The 25,913-nt window shown below is 34.9% G+C and overlaps 1 protein-coding gene across 1 annotated transcript in view; it reads left to right on the forward strand.

Moving 5' to 3' along the window:
- Positions 1-25,913, forward strand: part of SPATA1 (spermatogenesis associated 1) — a 46,758-nt gene that overhangs the window by 10,031 nt on the left and 10,814 nt on the right. Inside the window, exons 3-7 of the mRNA XM_054566850.1 lie at positions 3,251-3,357; positions 5,768-5,885; positions 8,618-8,671; positions 8,780-8,914; positions 25,249-25,360. Coding sequence (XP_054422825.1) covers positions 3,251-3,357; positions 5,768-5,885; positions 8,618-8,671; positions 8,780-8,914; positions 25,249-25,360 — 526 coding nt within the window. The remainder of the gene's footprint in view (positions 1-3,250; positions 3,358-5,767; positions 5,886-8,617; positions 8,672-8,779; positions 8,915-25,248; positions 25,361-25,913) is intronic.

Raw genomic sequence — 25,913 nt, forward strand, 5'->3', positions numbered from 1 at the left:
AAAGTAAAATCATAATAAATTCATGTTTGGTATAAACAGAAGGGTTAACCTAAAATAATGTTATGAGTTTTAATATGTACTTTTAAAATTTTCAACATTTTTTCAGTTACTTTGCTGTTCTGCAAAAAGTTAACCATTAAAAAATGTATGTTTTAGAAGTATGGGAAGTTTCACACCATGTGTGGCAAATAGTAATCAGAAGGGATACCTCAGGAGCGAGGGATCCTAGCCCCATACCAGACCACCCAGCCCAGGGTTCCATTGCCAGAAAGATAAGTTCCCGTAACTTCTGGCTGTGAAAATCAGTGGGGGTTGGGGCAGCAGAAGAAACTGTGGGATCCCTCTTAAATGTTCCACAATAGACTTAGAACTTAAACAGACTCATTCCCCCTGGGCTCCAGCGTCAGAGCAGCAGCTTGAGGGGTACCAGTGGCATATGGAGAGAAACTGAAGTGTTTGGCATCAGGGCAAGTGCTGGGGGACAACTTCCTCCCAGAGGGAACTCCAGAGGCCAGGAAGCACAGAGTCCCAAAGAAGATGGACACAAAGAGGACCACACCAAGACACATCATAAGTAAAATGCCAAAGGTGAAATATAAAGAACCTTAAAAGCATCAAGAGAAAAGCAGATAGTTACCTACAAAGGAGTTCCCATTATGCTGTCAGCTGATTTTTTCAAAAGAAACTTTTCAGGCCAGAAAAGACTGGCAAGAAGTATTCAAAGTGATAAAAAGCAAGGACCTAACAACCTAGATTACTCAATCCAGCAAAGCTGTCATTTAGAATTGAAGGGCTGGTAAAGTGCTTCCCAGACAATGTAAAGCTAAAAGGAGTTCATCACCACCAAGCCATTATTATATGACATGTTAAAGGGACTTATTTAAGAAAAAGAAGATCAAAACTATGAACATTAAAATGGCAATACACAACTATCAACAATTGGATCTGGAAAACAAACTAAGCAAACAAACAGAACAGAAACAGAATCATAAATATGGAGATCATTTGGAGGGTTATCAGTTGGGAGGGGGAAGGTAGAGAATGGGGGAAAAGTTTCAGGGATTAAGAAATACAAATTGGTAGGTCCAGAATAGACGGGGGATGTTAAGAACAGTATAGGAAATGGAATAGCGAAAGAACTTGTATGCATTACCCATGGACATGAGCTAAGAGGGGCAGGGATGATTGCTGGAGGGAATGGGTGATACCAGGTGGAGGGAGGGAAAGGGGGAAAAGTGGAACAACTGTGATCAATAAAATATATTGAAAAAAATAAATAAAAATTAAAATAAACCAAATGTAAAAAAAAGAAATATGCATATTAGGGCCCATATTTTTCCTTATTCCTCAGGCTCTATAGTACTTTATTTAAGTTTTTGGTATTTTTTTTATCATGATTTTTTTTGCATTGAATAGATTTTAAAAGAATATTTATCTTAATTACTGAGCTTTTGTTGCCCCCTTAGATTTTGCACCTGAGGGTACTTCATTTGGATGGTGTGGTTCACTTGATTGAGTGCCAGCTTGCAAACCAAAGAGTCACCGGTTCAATTCCAAGTCTAGGGTTCATGCCTGGGTTGCAGGCCAGATCCCCACTAGGGGGCACATTAGAAGCAACCATACATTAATGTTTTTCTCCCTCTCTTCCTCCCTTCCCCTCTCTAAAAATAAATAAAATATTTAAAAATATATTAAATAATTGCAAGATTAAAAAAACAGTAAAATGTTTACTTCCACAGATATTTTTCTCCTATAAAATTTTAATACATTTTTATAAAAGGTGAGGTCATATTTACTTTAGACTTTTGAAGGTTTTGCAAATATTTAATAGCTATTAAATGTTATGGTATTAATAATATAGTATAGTATTAGCTATTAACAATATAGTATAGTAGGAAATAATCTTTTCTGATTCCTTACCCAAGTATATATTTATTGCTTTTAGAGAGAGAAAAGGGTGGGGGGAGAGAGACAAGCATCCATCAGTGCCTCCTGTGTGTGCCCCAAAAGGGGATTGAAACTTAACCTAGGTATGGGCCCTGACTGGGGATTGAACCCACAACCTTTTGATGTATGGGACAAGGCTCCAACCAACTGATCCACCCAACCAAGGTGGGAATAATATTGAAATACTTTGGTGTTCAAAATACTGTGTAACATACGGCATACTTAACTACCAGAGCTGTAGAGACATCTTTAGCTGTTGGTTAATTTTCTGTGATAAAAAGTATGGAAGTAATTTACTTGATCTATAAAAACAACTTCAAAACATTCAGTTCAAGAGCCATTTTTATCTTTGATAAAAATTATTGGCCCTGGCTGAGTAGCTTAGCTGGTTAGAATGTCATCCTAATACCCCAAGATTGTGGTCAGGGTGCACATACAAGAATCAACCAATGAATGCATAAATAAGTGGGACAACAAATTGATGTCTCTCTCTCTCTCTCTCTCTCTCCCCCCTCTCTCCCCCTCTCTCTAAAATCAGTAAATAAGAAATCACTAATATTAATTTTGTGTCATTATTACTGCAAAATGTTAACATTTTTTTCAGATGTTTAATATTGTAAAGTATGATTGTTTAAATGCTTTGACTTTTAATATGTAGTGATCTAAGTATTCTTCTAAATAGATGGATTTAATTGAAGTCATAACATAACTTTAATAGAAAAGGAGTTAGTATATATAAGCACAGATAAGCTACGCTTACAGTCATGCTCTATTTAAGAACAACCACGCCTTTTCCCATCACTGGTCAGGAATAGATTCTTCCTAGAATTCTTGGAAAGCAAAATATTCCCTAAACCACAGTATTCACACTTTTGCAGGTGCCGAGAACTAGCAATCATCACACTGTGCTAGGGAGACAATACATAAATGATAAGGAATCTACAAGGTCATCCCGATGGAACTGAGTATTTAGGGATTGGGGGAGTGGGAAATGTTGGCAATAAGAAAACTGACCTTGGTGGTCTAGTATCCTTACTGCAGGCCACAGAAAGAACAGTCTATGTCAGAGATATTAGGGTAATCTAGGACTACATCTGTGGCCTTCTTTCCAAGGGAAAATGTGTTCCAAGTGCCAAGTAGCCAACTTAACTAATTTTTGACTCTTCATTTTGTGTTTATTCAGAAGGATGAATGTATTCCCTGTTTATTTCAATTATGATAATTAAATTTAAAATTTAGAGGACATCAATTGAGTTTTTCACTTTAAAGATATTTTAGCTGATGTTCTTCTCAATTTATTTAGTTGGTGGAACTTCATATTTTTTATGTCCCTGAAGGATCATGGAACTATAAGCTAAATACAATTTCATTAGAATTTGTTGACAAATTCATTTCAGCTGGATTTCTAAGGCAAGTATATTTGTGGTAATGTTACAACATGCCTGAAAAAGCAATCTTTTTTTTTCTACAGAGAAAAATGCTTTCTGGAAATTTAAAAATTGTAAGTGAAAAATATCTTGCCCATGTGATGGATCCAGTTCCTAACTTAATGCATACTATCAATAAATAGTACTATATAACAGTTAAATAAAAAAATGCTATAGGAACAGATGTCACTTAGACATAGTTCTGCCACCCACAAAACAGGGTATAATCTGCATTACTATTGTCATACACAAAGATAATTAAGAGAGAAATTATTTGAAACTAGAAATCTTTTGAAGAGCTGTGAGTAGTGGCTGCATTAGTATATTCACAATGACTTTTCACTGAAGTATTTAAAAATATAAATGGAGAATATATTTATATGTGTATGTACACTTATATATACATATATATATATTTTCACATTCACCCACACACATGACAACAGGTGATCTGACTGCCTGTTATTATTTCTCTTATGTGTACCTCAGTCTTCCCCACCACTTTCTTCAAAGTATACTAGCCTCTTTTCTGTTCCAGAACATATTAAGACATAGAGACTCAGAACCCTTGTACTTACTCCTTTTGTCTAGAATGCCCTTTCTCCTTTACATATGCCATCTAATATCCTTCAGGTCTTTACTCAAGTATTATTTTTTGTTTAGATCTTCTCTGATCACTGTATTTTAAATTTCCTTCCCTGTTTTATTTTTCTCTATAGTACTTAGCAGTGTCTTATAAATTATATATTTTTCTTAATTTGTTAAGCTTTCTATCCTACCACTAGATTGTAAGGACTGTAAGGACAGAGAATTTTGTCTGTTTTGTTGATTGTCGTATTCCTATTGCTTAGAAATATGCCTGACACTTAGTAGGTGCTCAATAAATATTTGTTTGAAGAATTCATTATATAATGTTTCCCATAAGATCCTAGGAAAGAAAACAAGAACTCATAATAAACGTAAATTACACCTTTATATTTTAGATGTTGAGGAATGAAGGATCCCTAAAAAAGCAAAGATGTGGAGTTTGACAACATTTGGACATCAAAGAAATTTTTAAGCACTAGGTATTTTTAAGCATTAGGTAGTCCGGTCAAACTTCCAAAATAAATTATCTATGGCTAAATCATTCTTTAACATATGTATAAAAGTATATAAAAAGCAAAATTTCACCCTGGCTGGTGTGGCTAAATGGGTTGAGTGCCTGCCGGTGAACCAAAAAGACACTGGTTTGACTCCCAGCCAGGGCACATGTCTGGATTGATGGCCAGGTTCTGGTAGGAGGTGTGTGAGGGACAACTGATGTATATTTCTTTCCTCTTGCCCTCCTTTCCCCTCTAAAAAAATTAATAGCAAAATAAATAAATGAATAGATAGATAGATAAATAAATAAATGTAGCAAAGTTTTGGTTTAACAATAAAATTGGAGGGTGGTTAAGAAAAATGCACAAGGATTTTCCTTTTAGTACAAAAAGGATTTTGCCCTGGCCAGGTGGCTCAGTTGGTTGGACTGTGGCCCCCTTGGTTGGAGTGCTGTCCTGTACATCAAAAGGTTGCAGGTTCAATCCCTGGTTGTGGTGTGGATGGGAAGCAACCAATTGATGTTTCTCTCTCACACAGATGTTTTGCTCACTATCTCTCTCTCACCTGCTCTTCACCCCTTCCTCTCTCTCTGAAATCAGTAAAAAAAGCATATCTTTGGGTGAGGATTTTAAAAAGGGGTTTTTAATAAAGTATTCATTTGCATAATTTTAAAAAGCTGACTTAAAATAATTTATTTTCAAAATATCTACAGCTCTGACAGTGTAGTTTAGTTGGTTAGAGCAGCATGAGATATGTCAAGGTTGTGGGTTCAATCTTTGGTCAGGGCACATAGAAGAAGCAATCAATGAATATAACAAATCAATCTCTTTCCCTCTCTTTCTCTTTACCCCCTACCCATTACTCTCTATAAAAAAGTCAATAAATAAAATTTTAAAAAATATTTTAAAAAGTCTACAAAGTGTCAAGCAACATAAAACTCAATATATTAAGAGGTAAGTGATACATTTAATTAGTATTTGTGTTTGAGATAGCTGAGTAAATTTACCAATTTTTTTTTAAGTTCTCACCTGAGGATTTTTAAAATTGATTTTAGAGAGAGAGGAGGGGAGAGAAAGAGAGAAACATCGAAGTGAGAGAGAAACATTGATTGGTTGTCTCCTGTACATGTGCCCTAACTAGGGATCAAACCTGCGGCCTAGTATGGGCCCTGACTAGGAATCAACCTGCAACCTTTTGGTGCATGAGATGATGCTCCAACCAACTGAGCCACCCAGCCAGGGCAAGTTATCAATCTTTAATACAGCTGAAACTTACTTTGTTTTACATTATAAAGCAATGTCATATTTCAGAGTGTCTCTTCACCTTACTTTACAAGCCCTGAGGGAGCATCTTGGTGAATTCCTTGGTGAAGATGCTGTTGCAGAAAAATTTTTATTTCTGAAATACATTGGAAATAATCTAGCTGTGGTAAGTTTTTAAATTTTCTTTCCTTTTGATTAAAGAAAATCTTATCTTAACAAATTATGTTTTTTTAATGCTCATCAACTCAGCTCCTTAACTACTCAGTCACAATGAAATGAAGTATCACTAAGCACACAGATAATCAAGAACAGATGGATATTATTGGCATATTATCAGGCACTAAAATGATGGGGGTATTTTTTTTTATGTGCGAATTTCCCTGGGAAGAAAATGAAGAAAAATTTAAAATGTAATCATATAAGTAAATGTAGTTTTTAATTTATGTAGTTTTAAAAAGAGTAGAAGAGCAGGAGAGAAACATTGATAGGTTGCCCTTCCCACGCCTCCAAGCAGGAACCTGGTCTGCAACCCAGGAAGGAACCCAACTGGTGACCTTTTGGTTTGTGGGACTACACCCAACCTACTGAGCCACACCAGTCAGGGCCATATTTTTAAATTGAAATGATAGTATTTAAAAGCCTTTTAAACAAGTACATGTGTTTGGAAGAAAAATGGGTTCTCATTGCTTGTGCCACAACTAGTCTTGGTTGACATGAAATGGTATGACTCCTACATACTTTTTTTTGTATCAGCTGTTATCTATTGAACACTCCTATTTGTAGTTTGTATGGTTTAGTGGCATTTCTAAGTAGGGAGCTTCCTAGCTAAAATTCTCAATCCAGGAATCCATCAGATCTCAAATTTTCTGGTTTCTCATATGTATATAAGGTTTATTTGTTTAATCAAGATTTTTCATATGTAAACTCTTTAAAATGCTATTATTATGTTAACTAACTACTCTAGTTAACATATCATTATTATACATTTATTTATGTGGCTATTTGTTTAAGATCTAACTCTACCATTAGACTCTAGCTCCCTGTGAGGAGAGAGTTTATTTTAATTCATTATTGTATTCATAACCAGTGCCTAACACGAGACATTTAAATGTTAATTGAACAAATTAAGTTATGACTTTTAATGCAAAAAAATAAACATTTCCCTCCAAAGTAGTACTGTAAAAGAATTTGCTATGTAGAATTTTTAGAATCAGTAGTTAGATTTGAAGTTTTTTTGTCATCAGAGTTCTATTTACTTTGTCATGATATTGATTTACTGATTTTTGGGTTAATTTTCCTCAAATGAGGAAAAAAGTGAACAACTCTCATAACTTTTTGTTTCATGATATATAAAGTTATAAAATATCAATCACAGAATCCTAGATTGGAAGGGACCTTAAAGGTAATTTAAGTCAACGTCTAAAATTCTTCTAATATTTTATTATTTTCAACAAATATTTATTGATGTTTTTTCTGTGTATAAAATGAGAAAAAAGAATTGAATAATGATTCTGCCCTTTAGGAGTATTCTAGTGAAGATAAAATATGTACATAAATAATATAGCGTCTTTTGTATATTCAAAAGAAAAAGAGATTACTTCCAGCAGGAGAAGAGGGGAGATGGAGAACTTCAAGGAAGAAGTGACATTCATTTTGGATTTTGAAAGATAAATACTTGATCTTGCAAAGATGTTGGGTGGGAAAAGCTTTCTGAGTAGAGAAAATAGAATGAGCACAGCAGTGGAGAAGCAGGCGACTAAGAAAGAGTAAGTGGTTCGTTTTTGATTGGATGAAAGGGAATAGTAGATAAGTTATAAAAGTAGTTTGTTGAAGGTCTTGAATGCCAGATTAATGAGTTTAGATTTTTTTTTCTGAAGTTTTGAGCAAAAGATGCCATGATGAAAGCTGTAAGAGACTAGAAAAAGGGACTGTAATCAGAAAACTTTTGTAGCAGTTAGGCAAGCAGTAAGGAGGTTCTGACGAATGGGCTGATTTTCAGATTTCATCTACTACTTTTTTCTACTTGGTTCTATATTTTAGACACAAAAATCTTCCTTTGGTCCTCAACAGCAAACTCACTTCTGATTTATGGTGTCTTTACTTGCCTAGAAATCACTTACCCCTGATTTCGAATACTTTGCCTCTTCATGGTTCAGGTCTCAGTTCAAATATTATCTTTTTAAAATGGCCTTCTCTGACCACCTAGTTTTTAGATACTCTTTCTCTAAGGTACACTCTATTACCTCATTCTATTTTATTTTCATAAATCCCTATTCTAAATCATGTTTACTTAACATCTACTCTCCCAAAGTAGAATGTTAAGCTACACAAGAGCAGAAACTGTGCCTTGTTTACCATTGCATCCCCACCATACACAACACTGCTCGACACATAATATGCCCTCAATATTTGTTGAATCAATGGTTGACAAATGAATATTTAGGAAATAAAGAGTACAATGTTAGACTCTGGAGCCAGATTACCTGGTTTTGAATCCCAACTTGGAAACTTCCTAGTTGTGAAATCTTGGGAAGTGGCTTAACTTCTCTTTGCCTCAGTCTTGTCTGTGAATTACAGATATGTGGGCCTATCACTTAGAATTTTGAGTATTAACTGAGATAATATATGAAAAACACTTAGAAAAGTGCCTGACACACAGTGAGTTCATGCAAATGATGTCCATAATTATTATTAAATGACAAAGAATTTATGTTTAGTACAGAAAATAGAAATAGGATTATAGTCTACATTTTCTAGAATCTAGCCTTAGTCACCAGCTTTTAGGTTAGATTTCTATGTCATAGATATGTGCCTTCAGGAGAAAAAAAAAGTAGGGGTAAAAATAATTGAAGAATCTTACAAAAGCTTTAATTTTTTTTCTCATTTACTTATTTCTAGGTGAAGGCAAACCAAGAATCAGAACTGAAACTCAAATCATTTGTTCCTCCATATGTATGTAACATGACATTTTAAATTTATTCTATTTTTATCTTATTGGCTAATTTTTTAACTAACTGTTTCTTAAATTACTTATTATTTAATATTTCATATATGTTTTAGACTCTTCAACCAGAATTATATTTGCTTCCTGTAATGGATCATTTCGGAAATATTTATTCAGCATCAACAGTTTCTTCAGATGGGCAGCAGACTAATAATGGTGTTGCTGAGGCTGTCAAAATAATCCACAGACCAGTTAGTATAACTCTGTCAAAGGAAGAACCTGGAACAGATCCAAGTTTTTTAGAAAATACTTTGAAAAAGCTTCTAAACAAGAGTAAGGAAGAAGGTGATTTCAACTGCAATGGGAGAGACAAAGAGGTTATTATATTATATTTTAGCATTCAGGTCTGTAAGCAAATTCTGGGCCAATCTAGCCTTACAAATATGGGCACCATAAAAGGGAAAGCTACAATTCAACTTGGGGATTTTAAAAATAGTTTCACCAGGTGGGGAAAAAAAACAACTTAAGTACTATGGTAAAATAGAAACAAAATCAAAACACTTACTGCACTCTAACTCTACCACTTTTATTTACTTCTTTTACAATATTATAGTTACAGATAAAGTTAAGGCTAAATGAGAAAAGAAGGAATTGATTATTGCATAAAACCTTGGTATTATTTTAAATCCACAGGCTCTTAGTTAGCAAAACAGTATTTTATTTTATTTTTAATTTTTAATTAATTTATTTTTCCAAATACATTTGTCTCTGCCTTCCCCCCACCCCACCCCCGGCTCCCTCCCTCAATCCTTTCCCTTTGGTTTTGTCCATGAGTCCTTGCTATATGTTCCTTGACTTTCCCCTTCCCTTTCTTTTCCCCTGCCTACCCCTCCCTCCTTCCCTCTTGTCTCTGTTGGTTTCTTTTCCTTTCAGTGTTGCTGGCCTTATTTTCCTAGCAAAGCAGTATTTTAAACCAAAGCAAAACAACTTTAATCTTGGTAGACATTTGTGTTTTAAAAAATTTTAGACTTTTAATCTTATACCCATCAATTTATTAATAATTCAGTTCTTAAAAACTAGTAATTAAAAAAACCAAATTTATTAATATTTATTTATTAATTAATATCAATAAATTTAATCACATTTAATCACATTAAATTTATTAATATTAATGAACAGCAACATTATCGATGTTATTAATATTAATATTAAAAATATTGTTGGTATATTTATTAATATTAATAAAATATTAATGTTTTTAATTTGCTTAAAATCAAATTTATTAATACTTATTAAATAAATATTATTAAAATTTTTCCTCAAAAAGCTGAAAATGGAACTGCCTTTTGATCCAGTGATTCCCCTGCTGGGACTATACCCTAAGAATACCAAAACGCCAATACAAAAGAACCTATGCACCCCAGTGTTCATAGCAGCACAATTTACAATAGCCAAGTGTTGAAAGCAACATAAATGCCCATCAGTAGATGATTGGATCAAAAAGTAATGGTACATATACACAATGGAATACTACGCAGCAGAAAGAAAAAAAGAAGTACTAAACTTCGTAACAGCATGGATGGAACTGGAGAGCATTATGCTAAGCGAAATAAGCCAGGGAACGAAAGACAAATACCATACGATCTCACCTATAAGTGGAACCTAACGAACAATACAAAGATGCAAGGAAAATAAGACCAGCAACACTGAAAGGAAAAGAAACCAACAGAGACAAGAGGGAAGGAGGGAGGGGGGGCGGGGAAAAAGGAAGGGAAGGGGAAAGTCAAGGAACATATAGCAAGGACTCATGGACAAAACCAAAGGGGAAGAGCTGAGGGAGGGAGGGAGAGAGGGGGCAAGGGAAAGTGGTGGGGGGTAGGCAGAGACAAATGTATTTGAAAAAATAAAAAAAATAAAAATAAAAATAAATAAAATTAAAAAAATAAATTAAATAAAGTTGGTATTATACTCTACTTTTTACCTTAATCCATACAATACATAAACTGTGATGAAAAAGTAAATATACTAAACATTTATAAATGAAATGAATCCCCCTAACCAAGGCTAATGACAACAGCCATTACAGCTGCAAAATACACTTGTCCTTAAACAGTTGCATTGTTTTCTATCTGTGATTACAGCAATTCTTATATTCTAAGTTTACACTATACCCAGTGACCTCCCAAACTTAGCACCTTCTTTAACCATAGGCACACCTAACATTTACTGTTCTCATGTGATTTACTATTCCTGGCGAGACGTGTGGATGAGATCCACATATTTTATTACTTGACTCCAGTGAGATGCACAGTAGAGCCTTTACCTCCTTCTTTACCTAGGTGTGTCTCTGCAATGTTAAATATCACTTTCCACTCATGGTATCACTTAAAGGTTAGAGGGGGGAAAAACACTTTGGGAAAAAATTCAGAGTGGAATGCCAGTATTCCTGAAAAGTGCAAGGTCAAGAGGCAAATGAAGTGTGGCAATTGCCCTACATAAAGCTGTGAGTAGTGTCATATTTCATAACATGGGTTACTGGCCAAATTCCTGAACTCTGCTACTTATACAAAAACCAAAAAAAAAAAAATCTTTGGTGGGATTATTTATTTAATATTATGAATTTTGTGCAAGAAGAAAGTAAAGATTAACAATAATTCTACCATAGAGAGACCAATTTTGTTAGTAGTTGGTGTATATTCTTCGAGTTACTTTTTTTAGTTCTTATATATAATAAATATTTTTTAATTTGAAAAATGAGGACACACAAACTTTTAAAGCCTGTTCTTTTATTTAGAACATATCATAGATATTTTGTATTAAGAAATATAGATCTACATCACTGTAGAATTCCCTTGTGGTATAGTTTATTTATCCAACTGCATATTGTTTTTGCTATTATGAATAGTGGCTGTGAGCAACATCTTTCTAAATACAGCTTCGTGCATTTTCTCCTCATTTTTTTTTTAATTTTAGAAGTTTAATGGTTGTTTCTAAGTAATTTTTTTTGGTTATTCTTTTTTTTTCTTAAAAAACTTTACAACCTTGTGTGCCTCTGCTCATATCATCTTTCTTCCCCAATAGTAATTATGCTTTGTATCATTGCATAATTCTGAGCCTAAGATGATCCCAGCAGCTTTTGCCTCTACCTTTCCTTTAGCCTTTGCCTAGGACTGTTGGTGGGAGGGATTCCTACCCTCTCTCAGGGATAAAACTGTTCAAGACTAACGCTGGGAGGGGAATTAACCTGTTCCTCTCCCTAGAGCAGGTGGCTTTTGCTTCTATCCCTCCTTGAGAGCCATTGGATTTTTACCTGGGTCCTGTGACTGGAGAGTTTCTTGCTTTTCCCCAATTGGCTAAGTCTTTTGCTTTCTGTGAGAGAAAAGTGCTGAGAAGGATGGGGTTTCATACCTGTGTGCCACGAATGGCTCTTTTAGGTTTCCTGCCTTTCCCCAAGACTTTCTTGAGAGCATATGATATAGCCACATGGCAAGAGGCTTGCTATTAGGTATTGACTACATTTTGTGTCTGGGGATCCTAGAGATTCCAAAATATCTTGGTAGCCCATATTGGCCTTTGCAGTTCCTTAAAATTTTAGCTGCTTTATTCTTACTTCTTTTGATAGCAGTTACCAATGCCTTCTGTGCTCTGCCAAAGGTGAAACAACCAGTTTATCCTCAGAGAGAATTGTAATTCAATTCCTTCCCACCTCAACTTTCTGATTACTTCTAGAAAAGTTATTTTATAGATGATCTGCCTTTTACTTCTTGTTCAGATGGGAGCACTCTTTTGACTTTCTACATCCTAAGCAAAAGTGGAATGACAGTTCTTAAATTTTAATATAGCCATGTTAGAGGCACTTTTGTTTTTGGTTAGTGTTATTTATGTCTTCTTTAAAAATCCCTTTTCTACCCTGAGATCATGAAAATAGGGTCTTGGATTATCTTGCAAACATTTTATGGTTTGCTTTTCACATTCAGTTCATTAGTCTACTGGGAATTAATTTTTATGCATGATGTGAGATAGGGCTTCTTAGTATTTTTCCATATTTATACTATCATTTATTGATGATAGTTGTGTAGTTCTTAGAATTGCCAAATTGCTCTTTAGTAGTGCATGAGAATTCAAAATATCTGAGCCCTAACATTGTGATGTTATTAAATATGGCTAATAAGAACATGAACAGTATGTTTTACAAGTCCTTTAATAAAGGAAAAAGGAAATACAGTATTGCTTTACCCATTTTTACACATTGAAGTGGGTATTCCCTTCTATTAGTTATCTTCTGTTCTTTTGTATGAGCCTGTGCGCTACATCTTCTCATTTTTTTAAAAGGGTTTTTCTTTAAGATTTTATTTATTTATTTTAGAGAGGGGGAAGGGAAGGAGAAAGAGAGGGAGAGAAACATCAATGTGTGGTTCCCTTTCGCACTCCCCCTACTGGGGACCTGGCTTGCAACCCAGGCATGTGCCCTAGACTGGGAATTGAACTGGTGACCCTTTGGTTCACAGGCCAGCACTCAATCCACTGAGCCACACCAGCCAGGGTTCATTTTTGACATAACTCAACTTTAACATGTTTTATACTTGACTCCATCATTGCTCCCAAACCAATATATTTTCTTGACTTCTTTTTTTGCTTTCATCATATTTCCAGTTGTTCTGACTTTAAGCTTTGAAATTTTCCTTGTTGTAGAATAATTTTGAGGTAAAAGAACCTTAAAAATTATCTTGGCTAATCTCCTTGCTTATAATCTCCTTTCCAATCTATCCTTTAGATCCTGTCAGAGTCATTCTTACAAGTTGGATTATCTGTCTCCCTGCCTAAAAATCTTTGAATCACTCGATTACTACTCCAAGCCCAAGTTCCTTATGGTGGCATAGAGAACCCTCATACTCTGACTTCAAACCAAGAGTTACAAACGTTTAGCCTTGCAGATTGTTCTCTGCCTAACTCCAGATGGCTTTCCTTCACATAGATCATGATATAAATGGAGCTTTCGGGATTTGCACAGTAAGGTAATTGGTTCAATAATTTTTTTCAATAATGTTTAGCTATTATTATAATAGTTTAGTGGTAGGAAGGGGAGGAACAAGTACCATGTACAACTGGAAAAATACATAGGGATTTGAACTGCAAGAACCTTGCTTGCAAAAAGCTAAGGAATTATGTAGGCAATGGGAAGCATGCTGAAATTTTTAACAGGAATGACATGATTGAATTTAAGTTCCAGAAAAACAACTTAGGTGACCACATGGAGAACAGACCAAGGTAATAACTGAATTAGGAAATGCAGTGGAATAGAAATCAGAACTCGAAGAGACTTCTGCGGACTGTGTACTGTGCTGGGTGCTTTACATTCACTGTGTAATTTTAGAGACAAGGAAACTAAAGTTAGAGCAGTAACCTACCTCAGGTCACACCTGCTATGACAGTGCCAGGACTTGAAATCTTATGATTGGACTAAAGCCCATGCTTTATAATGTTGTGCTAGAGTCATACTGAATTTTTCATGATTGCCAAAAGTGCTACTTACACTACTCCTCTGTATCCTGCAAATGTCATTTTCTTTGCTTAAATTCTTTACTCTTTTCTTTGCCAGGCAAGCATTTCACAGTTCAAACCGTGGTTTCACAGTTATCACTGCCCCCTGTTTAAAAATGGTGCAGGCGTCACGCTTCAAACTGTTACTAGGAATTAGAGGTTCATGTCCTACACCTATCAAAATGTCACTCGGAATCAAATCAGTTCTGTATTGTTGTTTTTTGGGGGGGAAGGTTTGGGTAAGTGGTATTGTACTAGTAGGTCTTAGACAGCTGTCATATCCATTTTTGTTCATTTTTCATGGAATATATTTTTTAGAAAAATTCCATTTGTTGTCCTTAAATGATTATTCTAGTGCCACCTGGGAAGTAAATGGTAGCTCCCAGACTAAAATTAAACCAATAGGCTTGCAGATTGCAAAATATTGTGACAGTCCTCATAAAATGACTTTTCAAATATTAATATTTGCTTTTCTCTAAATTAAAAAATTGATTCATCCAAGGAAAAAATCTACATTATCACTGCCAGTTTCATAATTCTGTTAAAATAAAGGGAGAGGTTATAAATGGAAATGTATGTGAAATACAAATGAAAATATATGCTCTGTATTTACATCAGGAATTTCCAGAGAAGGTTCTTCAGAATGCTACATGGAAAAAAAAGATACTTTTGACAATTAAGTTTGAGTAAAACCCAACTTACCTGCCTCTTGAAAGTTCACATTGTATATAAAAACAGAAATCTTGCAGTAGGAGTGTGTGTGTGTATGTGTATACACAGTTGTGTTTCTGGTAGAGTTGCTTAATACAATTTTTCCCAAACTGAATTGACCAAAGAATTTTCCTTTCACTTTCATGAAATATCTCATAAAATTTACTTTGGAAATTTTTACCTTCTATTATGTAAGGTAAAGTTCATGAATATTCTGAACCATAGGACAAGATAATAGTATGTTCATATAAAAACAGAATTTTATTTTAATATTTTCTTCATTCTGTTATAAACTCTAATATGTTATGAATTCTGATTGCCCTGGATGAACATTAACATTAGCTGCCGGGGCAGGGTGGGGGGAGATACTCCAAAAGAAAACTAGGCTGGAAAAAATCAATTAGGAAATTCTGAATTGCCAGGATCATCGGAAGATTCAAATAATGACTGGTTTAGCACCCAAAAAAGGTAATTAGTATAAATATTCAGTGCAGATTTCATAATCTAAACTGTAAGAAGAGTGAGATATCCGAGGTACTGTTACAAGGATTTCTAACTAGAACACGATATGCGTTAAATGAGTGATATTTTAAATTACATTTATTTCTGTTGTATCTTTTGGTCATCAAGGCCAACCAAGTTACAGAGAAATTTCTGCCTTCATTTGCATTTCTCAGAACTAATTTTTCAGCCTCTCTTTGATTCTTGGTTATGTGTAAACTAATCAGTATGCTTAAGTTTCACATTGATACCATTTCATTCAAAATTATAGTTCTTAAATTTTACAACAGATAAGGAATTTTATGAACGATTATTTACAAAAGAACTACAAATAAAATATGTTTATAAAATTTCCCATTTTTTACCTGGCAATAGACATTGGACTATGATTTGAATTTAGCTATTACATAATGAAACACGATTTTATTACTAAGTGTAGTTTGTATTGATCATTAAAGAAATTGAAAGATAATATGATAATGGTCTCAGGCTAACTTTAAAAAATTTTAGTGTTATATCTCTTCATATAAGATGAAATAAAAAATTAAAGGCTAATATATATGGAATCATTTTTAACATGACTTCAAATTCTTGTTTCTCTTGTCAGTTTTTTTGGAAAAATGAAGAGGATGGAGTTAATAACATTAGAAGAGATGACAGTCAGGGATGATTTTAAGGTGTTTGTTTAAATTTGATATTGAAAACAAATATTTATACTGAAATTAAAATGAAATTGCAGATTAAAGTGTCTAAATTTTCTGACCTTAGAGTTTAGAGGATGGGAGATAAGCCTAAAGAAAATTCAGGGACCTGACAGTTCAGTGAAGTTTCTGAAAGTTCTGTGGTCTAGGACATGTTGAGGTATGCCCTTTGAAGGGAGAGCCAGGTTTTTATCTTGCTCCAGTTACCATTGAGAATGAGTCACCTGATGGACTTCTTTGGAATTTGGAGAGAGATTTACGGCATTTGGATGTGTTGCTTCGATCTTTTCTTATTTTTTAATCAAGTAATCTAAAAGACTGCCAACTTTGAGTGGGTCTGCCCAAAGCAAAAGACAGTTGACTCGGTGATCTAAGACGTATTCCAAGTAGAGCTGCCACGTGTGTTTTATAGTCCAGCTGATTCAGTGAGGCTCAATGTGTCGTGGATTTGAATGCTGAAGAGAGTCTGACACAAGCACTGGTAGGAGAATCACAGCTCAGGGCCCCACAGATCTATAATTAAATATGTATTGGAGCAAAGGCATGCATCTTCAGTAAATAATGTTCTGTTGGTTTTGGGTATTAATAAAACATGCTATCCTCATTCTTTAAACTTTTTGTCAGTCTGGTGGGTGGTTATTGCTATTTCACTGTGTTTGGAATTTTAACTTCCCAGAACACCCTTAAAATTGATCATGATTTTATATTATGTGGACTCCATTCTGACAGCTTTTTTTGGAAGTAGCTTTTCAAGTATTTCTATTGAGTTGTCTACCATAGATTACTGATTAGTGGGAATTTATAATATACACTGAAAACTGGTGCTTTTGCATATTGCTAATATCTTCCTCTATTCTGTACCATATAGTGTACCTTGCTGAATATATTAAGTATTCCACATATTTATTTTTCCACATTCCCTTTCTATGTTTTTAGCTGTAAATGGTACATTAGAATCTCCTCTTATTAATTACTTTTTATCCTGACATGTGCTGTGGTTTCAGATTTATTTAGATTTCTATGTGTTGTTTGGTTCAAAGTCATTCTTACGTGAATATTAATATTACTACTTTTGCATTATAAAGTATCCTTGGACTCATTTGATGCTGTTTTGGCCTACATTCTCCCTTATTGCATATCACTTTTCGCTTTCTTTTTGTTTACCTATTTCTTATGCCCCCCCCCCGCCACCATCTTTCTTTCCCACTTTTTAATCAGCTTTTCTGAATTGCTTTGTTTTAGGTATGTTTTTTACATACAGTCTAGAGTTGGGTTTTGCTTTGTGAGCCCTGAAAATATTTTGTATTTAGTAGATGAATTATCTCCATTTACATTATTGATGGCACTGATATGTTTGGCAATGCCAGAGTTGTCATTTTATCAAATATATAGTTAGTTACTATAATATGCTACTATGTGGCTTATTTGTACTTTTACCCCTCCTGGTATTATAAAGGTTGTGTTTTTGTTGTAGTGTTTTGTATTTTTGTTCTAGGATTCTTCATCCTCCTTTTTCTTTTTTAAATTGATGCCTCTGCTTTTGACTAGTTACTCTAAAATTGTCCTGCGACTCCTACCTGTTAAGTCCAAGGCAATAAAAAAAAATCACCTTCTTCTCTTTTTCTAATCTCATATATTTTTAGTTGTGCCTTTTCTACTTTGTCAAAGAATATAACATTTATGTACTATGTTTCTAGTTGTATTCCCCTCACCTCTGTTTTGGCCTCAGATCTATAACTAATATGTTCAGCACTTAGTGCCCATTCTTTGGCAGATATTTCAATCATCAGTTAGTTAAAGCAGTCTGAACTTATAATAGAAGTAGCTCCTTGGTACGATATTCTCTTACTGCTTCCACACTTACAATTTTGTCTAGAGCAGAGGTAGGCAAACTAAGCCTGCAGCCTGTTTAGTAAGGACTGTGACTTAATGTTTTTAACATTTTTATTATTTTAAATTTTCAATTACAGTTTACATTCAGTGTTTTTTTTATTAGTTTCAGGTGTACAGCATAATGGTTAGACAACCATATACTTTACAAAGTGTTTGCCTGGTATTTCTAATACCCACCTGGGACAATACATAGTTAGTACAATATTATTGACTATATTCCCTATGCTATACTGTACATCCCTGTGACTGTTTTGTAACTATCAATCTGTACTTCATAATCTCTTTACTTTTTCACCCAGTCTGCCAACCCCTTTCCCTTCTAGCAACCATCAGTCTGTTCTCTGTGTATATGAGTCTGTTTCAATTTTGTTTGTTCATTTATGTTGTTCTTGAGATTTCACAGATAAGGGAAATCATATGGTACAATACTTGACTTTCTCTGCCTTATTTCCTTTAGCATAATACCCTGTAGGTCCATCCATGCTTTCACAAATGGTAAAAGTTCATTTTTATGGCTAAGTAATATTCCGTTGTGTGTGTGTGTGTGTGTGTGTGTGTGTGTGTGTATACACCACAGCTTTTTTAAAATTGTTGTTCAAGTACAGTTGTCTCCATTTTCCCCCCACCACTCACCCATCCCTGCCTCCCACCCTCGAAACTTCCCCCTTTCGTTTTGTCCATGGGTCCTTTATACATGTTCCTTGACAACCCTTCCCCTATTTTTCCCCATTGTTCCTCTCCCTCCTCCCCTCTGCATATCACAACTTTTTTATTCACTTGTCTATTTATGGGCACTAGGGTTGCTTTCATATCTTGGCTATTTTAAATAATGCTGCCATGAATATAGGGGTACATATATGTTATTTTGAATTAGTGTTTTGGGTTTCTTCAAACATACCCAGAAGTGTAATTGCTGTCATAAGGCAGTCCCATTTTTAATTTTTGGGGGAACTTCCATACTGTTTTCCATAGTGGTTGCCACCAACCTTCATTTCTACCAACAGTGCACAAAGGATTCCTTTTCTCCACATCCTCTCCAACACTTGTTGTTTGTTCGTTTATTGATAAGTCATTTTGACAGGTATGAGGTAATAATATCTCACTATGGTTTTATTTTGCATTTCTCTGATGATTAATGATGTTGAACATCTTTTCCTGTGTCTATTGGTCATCTGTGTGTTTTCTTTGGAGAAGTGCCTGTTCAGTTCTTCTGCTCATTTTTAAGTTGGATTGTTTGTGTCTGGTGTTTAGTTGTAAATATTGGATATCAGTGCCTTATAAGGTGTCATTGGCAAATATCTCCTTCTAATCAGTAGGTTGTCTTTTGTTTTGTTGATTTTTTCTTTGTTGTGCAAATACATTTAGTTTGATGTAGTCCAATGTGTTTAGTTTTTATTTTGTTTCCCTTGCAGGAGGAGATATATCAGAAAAAAATATTGCTAAGAGAAATGTCAGAGATTTTACTGCCTAGGTTTTCTTCTCAGATTCTGTGGTTTTATATCTTACATTTAAGTCTAGTCCATTTTGAGTTTATTCTTGCATATGGGGTAAAAAGGTGGTCTATTTTTATTTCTTTGCATTTATCTGTCCAATTTTCCCAGCACCATTTACTGAAGAGACTGTTTTTACCCCATTTTATGTTTTTACCTCCTTTGTCAATTATAAGTTGACCACATAGGCATGAGTTTATTTCTTGTTTCTCTATTCTGTTCTATTGTTCTATATGTCTGTTTTTATGCCATTACCATGCTGTTTTGATTGCATAGCCTTGTAATATAATTTGATATCATGTAGCATGATACCACTGACATTGTTCTTTTTTCTCAAGGTAGCAGTGGCTATTCAAGGTCTTTTGCAGTTCCATATAAATTTTTGGATTAGTTGTTCTAGTTCTGTTAAAAAGGTCACTGGCATTTTGATATGAATTACATTCAATCTATAGATTGCTTTGGGTAGTGTGGACATCTTAATAATGTTAATTCTTCCTATGTATGAGCATAGTATATGCTTCCATTTATTTGTATCTTCTTTAATTTTTTCCTTAGTGTCTTATAATTTTCTAAGCACAGGTCTTTTATTTCCTTGGTAAAATTTATTCCTACATATTTTATTTTGGGTGCTATTGTAAATGGATTTGTTTTCTTAGTTTCCTGAGGGGGGTACCCCATTCCCCTCAGAGTCCCCCTGGGTTGCTGTGGATGAAGAAATAAAATAAATCATTCCAGACATTTCTCAGTCTGCAAGGAAAAGGGAGTGGCGATTCCCTCTAGTGAAGAAGGCTCCAAGCCCTTCTCTTGAAGTGGCTTTTATTGAGAATGATAAGCACAGGGGTATACAGTATTTATGCAAAGCTCATCAATCCATGTCAAAAAGCTATGATTGAAGGAACACAGAGATTTGCCTCAGGTCAGGGTCTGGTAGACAGGGTGACACCTCTTCACCCCTGAAACCTGGGAAACTGATCACATACTATGCCTGACCCCAAACATCAGTACTCATTAACTTGAGGTCATTCTTAACAAAGTAAGTTTCATAGGATTTAATGTATTCCTTTTCCAGGCCTAATTGTCCCCAGGAACTGCCCGATCCAGTTTAGGGCTGTACCTGCCTTTAGTATTGTTTCACTGACCTGGTCAGGCAGCTGGGCAGAGCAGCCAAGAGATAAGGAGACTTCTTTCAGATAGAATGAGGACTCCAGCCATGAAAAAGCCAAAGGGTGAGGGTCTTTTGCCTCCTGTCCGTGTTCCCCAAGTCCTTCCCCGATGGCCCCCACACGACTGTGCCTGTCTTAGGTTGCCCCTGCCATCGAGGGGTCTTACCCATCATTGACTAATCAGCCATCCTCCGGGACCAAGTAGGGTAATCTGAGGGCCTGTTTTGTCTCCTCAGTGGCCTATTTTCCCAAGGCCTCCTTGCTCAGGTTCAGCCTTAAGGCCCTCTTGCCTGTGGGTGAGGCTACAGTCCCTGAAACCAGACAAGACAGTTCCCAACAGTTTACCTTTGTGATAGTTCATTATTGTTGAATAAAAAGTAATTGATTTCTGAATACTTATTTTGTGTCCTGCCACATTACTGAATTTATCAGTTCTAGTAGTTTTTTGGCGGAATCTTTAGGGTTCTCTATAAATAGTATCATGTCATTTGCAAGTAATGACACTTTTACATCTTCCTTTTTAATTTGGATACCTTTTATTTCTTATTTTTGTTTGATTGCTGTGGCAGGGACTTCCAGTACCATGTTGAATAAGAGTGATGAAAGTAGACATCCCTGTCCTGTTCTTTATCTTAAGGGAAACACGGTTATTTTTTCCCTGTTGAGTATTATGTTAGCTGTGGGTTTGTTCTATATGCCTTTTGTTTTGTACATTTTTAAAGAGTTGTAAAAAAAAAAAGAATTATGACAAAGATTATATGTGCCTCACAAAGGTTAAATTATTATGGTGTGGCCCTTTATCAGTGAGGTTGCTAATCCCTGCTACAGAGTCTTGATATTGGAAGACAGCTTGATTAGCTCTACCATCCTTGGCTTAAACTTTCTTCCCATTGACTTTTTTTTTAAATGTTGTTCTACTAATGTCTTGTTCTATATATTTCTATAAAAAAGTATGACACAGCCTTGTTTGCTTGTGTGTGTGTGTGTGTGTGTGTGTGTGTGTGTGTGTGTGTGTGTGTGTTTAAATATTTGTAAGCTGCCTTGGATGGTTTATCCTGGAAGGCCAGAGAATTTCTTTAATGTGTAATAATTTTATCAGGCTATATCTCATTTGAGAATTCTAGGTCAAATGTTATTAGATAAACAGTGGGCTCCGTCAGTATGAAAATCAGGACTTTTGTTTCAAGAATGTTTTCTAAAATTAGGAAACACTTTAAATAGCAGGTCCATTCCACTTTATTTTTCTTTTTCAGGGATCATAATTAGTGTTATCTTTATCTTTTATATTTGTTACTTTTTCTCTGATCTATTCTACTATTTTCTTTGTGTTTCATTTTCTTTGCCCCTTTTATTTATATTTTTCATTATCCTTACTATATATTTGGTCATATCTGTTCCTCCTTGGATGACTGTTGATTTATTTATTTGAGACAATTTTATTTTTTCCTTAATTTCTTCTGTTTGGCCAACTTTTATTTCATGTCTTCTTATTTTTTATTTTTATTTTCAGTTATTTTTTTTAGAGTGTTAATATCTGCAAAAACTTGCTTAGTATATTTTATCTAGGTTGGGAGTGTTAAGTTTTATCTGCCTTAGGGCTGACTGTTTTTTAAATTTGTTTTGGTTTAGTTTTCAATTTTGAGGGAATTTATTTATTTTCATTTTATTTTGTCCATCACCACTTAACCCCCTATACCTTCTCCCCCCACCATCCGACCCCCTACCCCAGCAATCACCACACTGCTTCTGTGTTCATGAGTTCTTTCTCTTTTTTTTTCTTTTTTATTCAATCCCTATATCCCCTCAGCTCCCCTACCCAAAGCTATCAGCTTACGTTCTGTCTATGAGTCTATCTCTATTTTGCTTGTTAGTTCAGTTGTGAGGATTTTAAAAACCTGTGTGAATGCTAGATTGTTTTGTAAATATTGTTTATGTTTACTTGTATTGGATTTTTCATTATCAGTAATAACAAACTTTGAGGTGTTCTTAGAGCGAAAGAGAGCGGTAGTTAGATGGTTTTTCTGCTTCTTAGGTTAGGAGCACCCTCTTCTGTTGGTACAACAAAATGCAGCTATTTATTTTTAAATAAATGGAGTTTTGGGGAAGAGGAGGTTTGTTTTCTTTGGATATTTTTCCTACTAATTTAATTCTTTTTTTTTTAATTTTTATTTTTGTAATATATTTGATTGATTATGCTATTACAGTTGTCCCAATTTTTCCTCTTTTGTTCCCTTGTTCCCAGTTTCCCCATTCCCTCCCTTAGTTCATGTCCTTGGGTCATGCCTATTAAGTTCTTTGGCTACTCCATTTCCTCTACTATTCTTAACAGCCCCCTGTCTATTTTGTACCTACCAAAAAAACTTCTTAATCCCTGCACCTTTTTCCCCATTCTCCCCTCTCCCCCTCCCAGCTGATAACCCTCCAAAATGATCTCCATGTCTATGATTCTGTTTCTGTTTTTCTTGTTTGCTTTTTCTTTTTAGATTCAGTTGTTGATAGTTGTGCATTTGTTGCCATTTTAATGTTCACTGTTTTAATCATCCTCTTTCATTTAATTCTTCAGAGGTCTTATCTTAGCCATTTTCTTCTTTACTCTTATCACCAAGCCCAAAGGAATACCTCTCATTGTCAAAGCGTTTTCCTCTCAGAAGCTACGTATTCCCATGATTAGCCCCACTGGCCCCCTATATTTTACAGGCCCCTTTCTTCTGGGTTCCTCATAGAAAGTGCTCTGATTTGCCAGATCTTATTCTTACTCTCAATATTTCTTCATTGCATGGGAGCAGCCTCTTATTTCAGAAAAAAACTGTGGTTTATGTTTACTATGTTATCTGTTCATAGTTGTCAACTGATGGTCATTGGCACCAATTCAACAGCAAGAGAAATCTCCAAGTTGGGCTGTGGTAAAGAAGGAAATTTTATTCAGTGCAAAACAGCTCAATTGTGATGCAGCAGGGCTGTGATGTGGAACCAGGCCTCTCTCCATCTTGCCAGCTGTGCTTTGCATCCTTACTGGTCTGCTCTGCTCTGTTCTGTTCCATTATGATCTGCTTTTCACTGTGCTCATCTGCTCCATTCTGTGCCACTCTGCTCTGTCCTTTGTTGGCCTGTTCTACTTTGCTTTGGTGAGACATCTTCCATGTTTCAGCTCAGCCAGGAGAAAATCCTTCAGTATTTGGCAAAAAGGAAAGTATGCTCCCAGAGCCAGAGGGGAGCTGGCTTATATAGAAAGAAGTACCCGCCCTTGGTCCCTGATTGGTCTGTTCTCATGCAAGTGAGGATTCCAAATTTTCTAGTAATTTGGTCCAAATGGCACTTTTCTGATAGGTCAGAATGGAGCTGCTCTGATTAGTCAGTGAATATGCTGATGGGAATATAGCTAAGCAGCTCCAATTGGATGGGGAAAGCATGAGCCCTATGGGTTCAAATGAGGCTCCAGGAACAACTCCGTAAGGGCTGGCTCAGGTTGCACAAATACAATTTAGGCAAGCAGTTCAGTGTAGAGACAGACAGTTCAGTGCTGGCTTCTCTGTGAGGTGCAGTTTGCATGAGAGGCCCCTGTGCAGAAATGGCTGCTAGACTCTGTTTTTTAGAACTTGAGCCCAGTTAGCCACTAGGAGCCCATCTTAACAGTTACCTTCTTTCTCAGGGTCTACATATTTCTAATGCATAGTTACTTCTGACTCTACTCAGTTGTTGGCTCCTAGACACACTCAGCTGGTCTAGTGTGTTTATTTCCCTACTTACATGTAGATTAAAGCATGTGTAAATTAAAGGATTCTGTGCTGTAGACATAAATTATGGGTGATTTTATTTGCTTTCTTTTTATAGTAGTTGGGAGGATGCTGGAGAGATTTTTATTTTAGGTGGTTGCCATTATCCTGTGAGAACCTGATTTTGTAAGTTAAGAAAATAAAATAACATAAACTTGAAAAAGAATAATGAAACAAAATAGTAGTGAGGGTTTAAGAAAGATAAAGTAGAAACTAATAACTTACAGAAGTACAAAAATACTAGCAGTATTGAAACAATTCAAGATCTATAAAGTGGTGGAGGGAGAAACAAACATCAACATGGCTGAGGCTTGTGGTGGCTTATCAAAAATGGGCAGAAACACAAAAAGCAGGAAAGATAAAGGTGCTATAACACAAATAAAGAAGAGATAAAATATATGAAAAGAAGATGTGTGCAAAAATTTGAAAATGTGATAGTGTCCTATTTTCTAAGCAAATATAAATGATCAAAATTGACTCATGATGAAAAAAATCATAGCCAGCTTAGAAAAGTTTAAACATTACCTACCATAAAAAGCAACTAAGATCAGAAACATTAGAGGGAGATCATGTTTAGACAACAATAATAGATTCTTTTTCTTAAATTTTACATTTGAAGCCATTCCAAGTAATAGTGGAATGGAGACGTTGGAGTACAGGAAAGAGCCTGGAAGTATAAATACATATAAGCCAAAAAAATCACAATATAAGTAAAAAAATGTATTGTTGTTATACATTATCAAATGTTTATAGATGGGTAAAAATAATATATCACCCTACCAAATCTTACTGATTTTCATATTTTCTTTCAGCTAAGGATAAAAGAGTGCATCACCTTACCAGGTCTTACTGATTTTCCTTCACTTCCTTGTCAACCTGCTGCTTTTCCAGAAATACCTGATATCTCTTTACTACAGATTGAGAGTAAGTATGATAACACCATAAGTACAGATGATTTTGTGAGATAAAGTTAAGTGATATTAATGGGGAATTATTGTTTGATAAGTAACAAATTTCAGTTTGAGAAGTTAAAAAAAGTTCCAAAGAAAGATAGTGGTGGTGGTTGCTTAAGATTATCAGTGACTTAATGCCATTGAACTATACACTAAAAATGGTTAAAATGATAATTTTATTATGTATATTTTACCACAAATAAATTATATTATTTTAAAGTATATACATTTTATGTTAATTAGTGCATATGTTTAGTCACTAATATGATTTCTGCTTTAAAAAATATACCCTAAAATTTGCATTTTCATGTAAGATTTAAGTACAATAACTTTAGGCCCAAGATAAATTTACCAAAAGAATTAAACCAAGGCATATTACTACATGAGCTTTACCTTAATTGACCTAGTTTTACACATGTATGGGACATACTGTGTTCTTCACATATATGTAAATCCACTTATGTATCACTCTTAGAAAGTGAAATAACTACTTAGTGTTTTCCATAAAGACAAATACTATATTG

This window comes from Pteronotus mesoamericanus, unplaced genomic scaffold (assembly GCF_021234165.1).
Source record: "Pteronotus mesoamericanus isolate MK-2021 breed Mesoamerican mustached bat unplaced genomic scaffold, CSHL_Meso_final contig_181, whole genome shotgun sequence".
In the NCBI taxonomy this organism is placed as follows: Eukaryota; Metazoa; Chordata; class Mammalia; order Chiroptera; family Mormoopidae; genus Pteronotus; species Pteronotus mesoamericanus.